Source organism: Amia ocellicauda, chromosome 12, assembly GCF_036373705.1.
Source record: "Amia ocellicauda isolate fAmiCal2 chromosome 12, fAmiCal2.hap1, whole genome shotgun sequence".
Taxonomy (NCBI): domain Eukaryota; kingdom Metazoa; phylum Chordata; class Actinopteri; order Amiiformes; family Amiidae; genus Amia; species Amia ocellicauda.
Genome location: NC_089861.1, coordinates 28505747 through 28514937, shown reverse-complemented (window position 1 = coordinate 28514937; position 9191 = coordinate 28505747). Strand labels below are relative to the sequence as shown.

Here is a 9191-nt window from a genome sequence, read left to right as displayed (position 1 = left end):
AAAAGACAGGGAGGAGGGGAGGGGTGAGGGGCTTGTGGGGGACAGAACAGTGAGAGAAGGTGTGTGGGGGTGAGGAGGGTAACTACATCCCCTTTTTCTACCCCTCACACTAAAAACAACCCTTTCCCCCCCACTCACTACTGAAATCAGAACAGACAGAGTGAGAGAGAGCGAGAGAGAGGGAGAGTGAGAGATTTGGCTCATCATATCCAAAGTTAATCCAGCCCACAATGTAGTTGGTGTTTTCCTATCCAAACAAGTCCAGATCGACGTGACGGACACAAGGCAGACGTTATTACTATTATTATAATGTTTTTTTTTCTTTTTTTTTTCTTTTATTACAAACAACCGGAAGCATTTTGGTTTCCTTCAGGCAAACATGTTTAGTTTCCTTTCCGTTGTTGCTGTATTTGTCGTCGTTTTGCGGTCTCCCCTCTCCTTGTGGCGGTGCAGCACCCTCCTCCCTTTGGGTGGTGTTTTCTGTATGAAATATAAGCCAGTGTGTAGCAAGACGTTTGAAAAACCAAATAAAAAGAATAGTAGTAACAATAAAATATACTAAAATAATAAACCAAGGGGTAGAGGAGAAAAAAATCCCATGGTGTGTGTTCCGTTTGCCACCCCCCCCCCCCACAACAAAATAAAAAAATATCAAAAACAACCAAAAAAAACCCACTGCTTGCTTTCTCTGATTTCTCCCACACGCAGGCCTCACACCCTCATGTAGTGATTATTAATAAATTAACAATTTACAATTTAACACCTAGACTTCAGAAACAAAAAATAAAAATAAACAGGGTCTTTCCTTTCCTCTCTCTTTTTCTTACTCCCTCTCTCTATTCTCTGCCAAAACCTTGAACCTCACTTGAACTCTGACCTGCTCTGCCCCCCCCACCCCCTCCTGAACTGCTCCCTTCAGATTTAAAAACTCTCAAACAAGCGTCTCCTTGTTCAGGGAAGAAAACAACAAATCAAAATCAAATCAAATCAAATCTTAACAAAATTAAAAATGACCAACACCCCCCCACCCCCCTCCCATTCTTCTTAAAACTCTGCTGCTTTCCTCGAAAGGAACCCAAAACTAGAAACTGAAAAAAAACAAAAAAGAAATGGAAAAGAAAAAAATTCAACCCCCCCAGATCCCTCCCCAACCCGCCCCATGCAAAACAAAATCGTCCTTTGATATTTCATGTGTGTCTGTGTGTGTGTGTGTGTGTGTGTGTGTCTGTCTGTCTGTCTGTGTCTGCGTGTGTCTTGTCATTTTAAAATCGTATGGCTTTTTGAGTTTGTTCAAGATTCATCAAGAGTTTGCTGCTGTGCTCTGAGTGGCTCCTCCACTACTGCAGACGCCAAGCATCGCCGACTCCTCCGACTCCGACCGCCCGCCCCCTCCGCCACCGCCGCCTCCCGCTCCGCCCCCTCCTCCTCCTGCTCCTCCTCCCCCTCCTCCTGACCTGGGGGGTCCCGTCAACAAGCTGCCCCCTACCACCAACCCTCCCACCTGGGGGTTGTTGTTGTTGTTGCTACTGCTGCCGGGGTATGGGGGGTAGTTGAGGCCCGGGGCCGCTACCATGCTGTCCTGGGGGCCGGGGGCAGCCACCGCAGTCCTAGTCCGGAAGGCGGAAAGGCCCAGGTGGAGGTTGGAGGAGCCGTACTGGCTGGAGTCCAGGCTGGGGGGCGCGTGGTGGATGGAAGACGGGCCCAGGTGATGATGGTGAGTCAGGCTCAGCTCGATGCTGTCTGTGAGCTGTGGGGACGAGATGGGCATCAGCTGCGGCGGCTGCGGCTGCTGCGGGGGCTGCTGTCGGAGCTGCCGGCCGTTGCTGTGATGCCCATAGATGGGGTGAGGGTGGTGGGGCTCCATCATCCCCCCGCCTCCTCCGCCCCCTCCTCCGCCCAGGTAGTGCCGGGACTGCTGGGTAGCGGCCGGCTTGTGAAGGAGCAGCTGGGGATACGGGTCGCTGTTGGACATCCCGTCCCCTCCCGGCCACAGGCGCATCTGCTGCTGAGAGGGAGCCTGACACAGAGGGAGAGAAAATAACCTCAGCGACCTTCCACTGGATGGACTGCCAGCGCCCAGACAAAATGACACCATAACCCTCCCCCATCTGCAATACTAGGGTCTCAGTGTCACGCTGGACTCGTTCATGCTAGGGAATTTCAAACTGAGGCAGTGACATGGATCTGAGCATCAGCCTTTCCTTTCGGTTTATCTAGACTGGTGCAGTTTATGTTATGTAAGGGGGAACTAGTGTTTTATTTCCCTCACTCTCCTTTCTTAAACCCAGTGCATTTCCCCTGAGTGTACAGTGTGCGTCAGCGCTAGTAAACTGGTCTTGGCTCGTGAACACGGCCTGCTCTTTTACCCCTTGTAGTGCAAGGCAATAAAATATGATCTATATGTATTAGAGCCGTTAAAACTCCTAAACTCTGCAATTGCGTCGGGAGGATTTGAGAGGGTTTCTCCCGGCAATGGGTCTCTCACCTGTGGACTCTGCATCTCGTAGTCCGTGTGAGTGACTGCGCTGTTGTAGTATCGGTTGCTGTACCGATAATTCCGGTTATCGTTGGAAGAGCCGCTGGACCCGCCTGCGATGGAGGGAGAGAGAGAGAAATGTTAAGGTCAAAAACAAATTGGCACACAAAGGCAACACTGAGTGGCGAGGAGGTGAGTGCGTCACACAGTGGGGTCCAATCTCGGCGGGTGAGAGCACTGTTATGCCCGGCTGAACACACACAAAATGGCGGTAGGGTGTTTCCCCAGAAGGTAGCAGATACCCCCCCCACCGTGTCACCAAAGGGGAAAGGGAGCAGGTGAAAGCAGACTGAAGGTGGCCCCTGTCCCCAGCTCAGTCCCATCATGCTAATCCTCTGGTCTAAGAGGATTTGTCCAGCCAGCAAGTCTGGACACCTGAGCTGGCTGGTTGTTTAGGTGATTAGCTTCTGGACAGCATGGAAGAGCTCTCCAGGGCTGGGGTTTTCAGTTTAATTTAGTGCAGGGATTCACATGGCCCCACCGGCGCTCTGGGTGACGCCAAGTACGAGACTAGCAGCTCATGTCTGGTGCTGGGCTGAGACTGAGTACAGTTGGCTCCATACACTGTGTACCCATTCCCCACTCAAAACAGAACACATAGAATGAGGGGGGGGGGGGGGGTGTTATAATAGAATGGAGATCAGAAAAGGTTGGCCAGTGAGAGAACAAGAGGGACAGAGAGGGAGAATGCACCACATCACTGTTTCCAAACGGTAACGAAGGCCTCACCTGAGCTAGAGACAGAGCTGGTGGTACTGGTGGAGTGGCTGTGGTCCATGGCCGGGCTGGTGGAGGTGCTGCTGCTCGTGTTGGTGCCCTCGTCCGTGGTCTTCTTGAAGAAGTTGTGCTGCAGGGCGTAGAAGGGCGTGATGCGACTCTTGGGGTCATAGTCCAGCATGCGCAGGATCAGGTCCTTGAACTTCAGGTAGTCGCAAGGGGCGTGGCCCTGCTCGCCAGCCCGCCGCCCTCCCGGGCCCCCTGTCTCCACCCCCAGGATCTCGTGCAGGCGGCGCGTGGCGGGGGGCTTGTACTCCTGTAGGGGGGTGGGATCAGAGAGAGAGAGAGAGAGGGGAAGCAGGACCCACTCGAGATCAATTACGGGAAGCAAATCCAAATCCCTAATAAACCTGACATGTAAGCAGCACAGAACGGGTGGCTTCGTCCAATGCGCTCAACCCTTCTACAAGTTCACCCAGGGCAATCGGGGAAACATTTGATACTGCCACCCCCCCCATGGGCTCCCCTAAACTGGTACTGAACTGACAAACAAGAACCGCACACAAGCCTGCCCTCATAAAACCAGCACCCATCCCCAAAACAGGCATTTGATCGATTGAAACCCAAGTATATCTGCATGACAAATTTGTTGCCTCCCTCCCACATTCTTGGTGGTTGTGCACGCTTGGTCACGCATAGTGTACCTTGCCCTGCTTCTCCGTGGTTCATCCCTGTGGAAGTGGGACTCTCTCCCCCTTTAGACTACACCAAGCCTCCACATGATGTGGTGTTTGGGCCCACTCACTGTTGTGCTTGGTGTTTTGTGCATGGTCTCTGTTCCAGGTGCTCATTTTATTAGGGCAGAGGTGCATACCTTAATTGTCACCAATACCAAAAACTGAGCAGGGAAGATCATATACAAGAGTAAGGATTAAAGCTAGGCCACACAAATATTTAAAATGTAATAAATTTCACTTTTCAATTATTATTATTATTATTATAACATACACAACATACAATACACACAACACAGTAGGGAAAGACACCACAGCACAGCTGGAGACAGATGCTGAAATGGTGGAGATTTAGGGATGGAAAAGGAGGGACTGGAAAGTGTGGCCTTACTGGAAGACTGCACTCCTCCACCACCAAAGAGCCAGATGGTCAAGACTCTTGACTCTGCTTTGGCTCTTGCCCATCTGTGAGGTATATCACAGGCAGCACCGCAAGTCTCCCTGTCTCTGTTAAGACCCCAACTCAAGAGTAGTACTGAACAGCTTTAAGTAACGATTTGTTTATTTTCTATATTGCATTGCCTGCGATAAGGGCGTCATGCAGGCATCACTTCCCTACATTTGGCTTCTTGTGGCACAGCGGGGTTGGTGCCGTACACACGCCTTGCCGAGGCAGTGGTTGCAAGGCAGGCCGGGTCCGAGTACGAGGTGAAGAGCTTTCAGGGGTTGGAAGACACAGCTGCAGTATTTTATTTGCATGTACGATTGGCTAAAATCTAACACGGTTAATGGTGATTGGCCAGCGGGTGGACAAGCATGCTATTGGTGCGCTTGTGATTAATGGTGATTGGCTAATGCTTTCAGCTTTCAGACACACAGATGATGTGATTTTATAGAATTTGCATTTAATTAGAGGTTAAATAGATGTTTCTGCCATACAATATACATTTGGATGATCAACAGTAATTCTTTAGAGTTGTTTAATTTTCAGAGGTTTTTTTTACCAGTGGATTGTTAGTTAAAAAAAAAAAAAAAAGGAATAATCTTTGGCGTTACCATAAAGTGCGCAGCACTGCACCGTGTCACTTTTCAACACTGTCAGAAAGAACAGATTACCGGCATGCAGTGATTCTGGACGTGCACACGCCACACGCAGGCAGGGGCACGCACACGCCGGCACGAAGACGCCTCACAATACGGGGGTTCAAAGGTCATCTTCAACAGCAGGCTGACCTGGCTGTCCCCTCCTAATCCACTTTTCCCCACAAAGTGAATTAGGCCACACTGTGAGCCCATCAAATGTCATGCCTGACCTTTCCCTTTAATCCACCCCCCCCTCCATCCTGCTTTATTTTTTCCTCTTCTCTCATTCATCCCACATCTGTGTCCTTCTCTCTCTCCCTACAATAGCCCTTCTGCCCTACTGCCACATAAACCTCCCTCTCCCCCACCAGTTCTCTTCCCTTTGCTGGACTCTCTCCCTGGCACGCCTTCAATGCTGCTCGGCCCCAGGTCCTGCTCTGGGTGGGATCCACCACTCCACTTAATTGTAAACTGTAAGGGTGTATTTCCCCATTTGGAATTTGGAATCCCTTAGTAATAGTAGTAGTAGTAATGGCAGAATCATCATTACTACATACATTCATTTTTATTTTATTTATTGGTGCTTCCTCTAGTTATTCTGTACTGGCAATTAGCACCAAGGATGGAGGATATAGGTAATTTACAGAACGTGATTTGAAAAAAAAAGGCAGAAGACGTGAAGTGGCCAGGCCATCAGAGCAGAGGTGGGAGGGCCATCCTTGGCCTACAGGGGCCCACCTGCTCTCCGAGCAGATTTTGGGCAGCAGCTGGGACTGAGAGGATCTGATAACTTTGTAATCTGAGGCAGTGAGCACAGCCATGCCAGCAGGACACGTCTGGACAGAAAAGGTACTAAAATGTCTTGGTGTCAATGAAACAAAACAAAGATGAAGTAGTATCTGCTGTGTAGGACCACCTATTTTGGTGATTTGGTAATTGGTGAAATACGTATTTTAAAAGCCTGATTAATGTACCTTGTGGTGTTGTGACACGACACCCTTCATGCACAGCCCTGAGAGGAGCTTAACCAGATTACACACACCCCCTCGAAAGCTGCACTGAAGGTCCTGGGACCACAATACTAGTTGCAGGTGGGACATGCCACAGAGGGCATCAGTTTCACTGGCACCAAGAAGCTCTGGTAGAAAAGTGTCCGATGACTGGGGCAGAGGCTGATGGGTACGGGGTGCAACGTTGAGGAGAGCAACAGCGCACAGCCGAGAGAGACAGGAGCAAGCCATGGCCTAGAAACCCATGGTTAACCCTCCTGCCCCCAATAAGTGCCTAAGAGTCCAGCCTGTCCCTGTCCCAGCTCAGCTCTGTTACTAACACTGAAACCTTAACTGAGTCGATCTGTCTGGGAGACGTCAGCAGGGCTATGAATTCTCAAACTTTGGAAGCTTAACCAGTTGAGAAAAACAATTAAGCTTCAATTAAGCAACAAAGCTCAGCTGGAGCAGGACCCAGAACCAGGGCTGAAAAAGCTCAAGACAGCGATGGCAGACAGGGGGGGGGGGGGACGGGCAGGCTCCTCTCTCTCGGACAGTAACTGGGAAGGGGGTGTGGATGGGGACACAAGACAAGGTGGGAGGAGTCAGAAGAAAAGCCTGAAGAGAGTTACTCACGGAGGGCGACGGGTAAAGTACCTTCTTTATGTCCTTGGTCTTCTTGACGGCCCAGAGCCCGTCGGACAGCTTGTCGAAGTATTTCCGAGCCTTGGGGGCCTGGTCCAACATGTGGTTGGGAGGCACGCCCAGCACCTCCACGATTTTATTCATCTGATCCACCTTGAAGACAAACGGGCACATCAGGTGTGAGTCACTAAAGCCCAGACCCCCCCAGGGGTCCAGTCCTCCTATCCCATAGTACCCCATAATATTGGGAGGGGTTTAGTTATTGTTATTATTATTAATAATATGATATTTCTTATCCAGACTTACAATTCTGATCATATATATCACCCCTACACCGCCAGTACCCACGAAGCCACAGGAACAGTGTCTGTCAGGCCAGTGGGCAAAGAACCAAGGACTGCCCCACCCCCCGTCGCTGCTCAGCAAATCACACGCCCCTTTGGGTCCTAAACCTGGCAAAAGCATAGGAGCTGCAGCCCAGCCGACATTAGAGGCAGGGGTAGAGGCTCCTGCGGGATGAATCCTAAGATTTACTTATGGACTACAATGCAGGACAGTGTGACCCCCCAGTCCTCTCCCTACCTCATTGGAGCCGCTGAACAGGGGCTCGCCAGTGTGCATCTCCACCAGGATGCAGCCCAAAGACCACATGTCGATGGCCAGGTCATAGGGCATTCCCAGCAGCACTTCTGGTGAGCGGTAAAACCTGCTCTGTATGTACTGGTAGATCTGGATGCAGGGAAAGGGAAAGAGAGGCAGTGGGGGATGGAGAGGCAGAAAGAGGGAAAGAAAACAGGGTCAGTTTTACAGAGAACCCAACACAACGGTTATAGAAAATTACTCTGAAGACACTGGTGCCCACTATTTGAGGAGCCTCTATCAATTAATTATTTAATGATTATGTTTTTAACAAACCCAAGATATGAATTTGGTCAGTTTTCCTTCTGAAATGCAGTTACAGAAAGCAAAAAGTTCCTGCAGAGACTGTATGGCAAACTCACTTTGACGTAGCTGAGTGCATGTGTGCATGTGTATGCGTGTGCGGGGTTGCAGGCAGTGGCTTAGGATAACAAATTGGGGACAATGATGATCGGTCATCTTTTTTTTTATTTCCCCACTTTGTTTGAACGCTTGGGGTTCACCTCTTCCAGGGACGCCACAGGGAAGCAGTTCAGTGATATTTAGCCATGATCAGCACAGTGCAGCTGACGCATGGAGAGAGGGCCCTGCGGACAAGGCTTCCCTCACGGGGGGGGTCGCTGTTTCACAAGTATGCTTTCGTAAAATGTGTACGACTTTACAGTGACAAAGGCCAGGTAAGATGCATTTCAGCCTGGGATTAAACAATGGCAGCCAGTGAGGGAATCCACACAGGAGCCTCTACACTGGGAGAAAATAAGCGAGCGACAGATGTCAAAGTGGTTCATTTTAGGAAAATACAGAGGACGAGACTGCCACCGATCCCTGTAGGGGGCTGGTGCTGTAGGGTGTGCCCCACTCCCTGCATCTCCCAGCTTAACACTGAGGAAACCAAGGATAAGCTCCCACTCGGTAAGCCACTTAGGCTTTGTGAAGGACTGGGCTCGCTCTACACACCCAGCAGAGTGTGACCGGGGACAGGACAGTACTCTTAATACCCCAGCAGAGTACAACTGGGGGGACGACTTCAAGGGTCTCGAACTCGTTCCTGGAGGAGCCCCAGTGTCTACTGGCTTCTATCCCACCCCAGTTCCCAGTTGCTTCACTGTCCTGATCAGCTAATTAATTCACACAAACCAACACTTCTCCTCCATGGCCTGCAGATGGCATTACGGGTCACGGAGAGGATCTGCCTGGAAATTTAAATCTATCCAACACCACCACCCCACCCCAGAAGGACTCTGGGAGTTTGAGGACCTCTAGTTAACACTACAACTCCCTCTCGACACCCCATCCCTCCTGACACCGCCAAGAGGCCAGCACCTGCCCAGCCCAGACTCTCACCCTCTGGCCCAGCTGACAGGAGCTGCCAAAGTCCACAATCTTGATGGCACTACGCTTGGGGTTGCACAGCAGGATGTTCTCGGGCTTCAGGTCGCAGTGGATGATACTGAGCTCAGGCGTGGCCAGGAACAGCAGGGCAGTGCACAGCTGCTGGGCAAACTTGCGCGTGAGGTTGAGTGAAACGCCACGGAAGTTGGTGTTGCGCAGCAGGTCGTAGAGGTTGTAGGAGAGCAGCTCGAACACCAGGCAGAGGTGGCTGCGGAACATGAAGTGTCTCTTCAGGTGGACTGTGGAGGGGGTGAGAGAGATGGAAGGAGATGAGAGAGAAGTGAGATAATACTTCAGTGATTTTTCAATTGATTGTAGGCCACAGCCTGACCAAATTCAAATGTACCAACAAAAATACCAGAAGGGCACAAACACATCTCGGTCTGCTAGGAAGGGGGAGAAATGCTGCTATTTATACAACGAACACAAGGTGATCCAATACCTCAAGGTCAAGAC

At 50.6% G+C, this 9191-nt stretch overlaps 1 protein-coding gene across 3 annotated transcripts in view; it reads right to left on the bottom strand.

The window, feature by feature from the left end:
• Positions 1–312: 312 nt before the first annotated feature.
• dyrk1b (dual-specificity tyrosine-(Y)-phosphorylation regulated kinase 1B) overlaps positions 313–9191 on the bottom strand; it is a 56844-nt gene continuing 47965 nt past the window's right edge. For 2 of the 3 annotated variants that reach the window (XM_066719195.1, XM_066719193.1), the window contains 6 exons: positions 8688–8974; positions 7287–7433; positions 6696–6857; positions 3266–3569; positions 2486–2589; positions 313–2017 (listed from right to left, as the gene is read on the bottom strand). In XM_066719195.1, coding sequence (XP_066575292.1) covers positions 1301–2017; positions 2486–2589; positions 3266–3569; positions 6696–6857; positions 7287–7433; positions 8688–8974 — 1721 coding nt within the window. In that variant the 3' untranslated portion in view covers positions 313–1300. The remainder of the gene's footprint in view (positions 2018–2485; positions 2590–3265; positions 3570–6695; positions 6858–7286; positions 7434–8687; positions 8975–9191) is intronic. The other variant, XM_066719194.1, reaches the window with a different exon arrangement.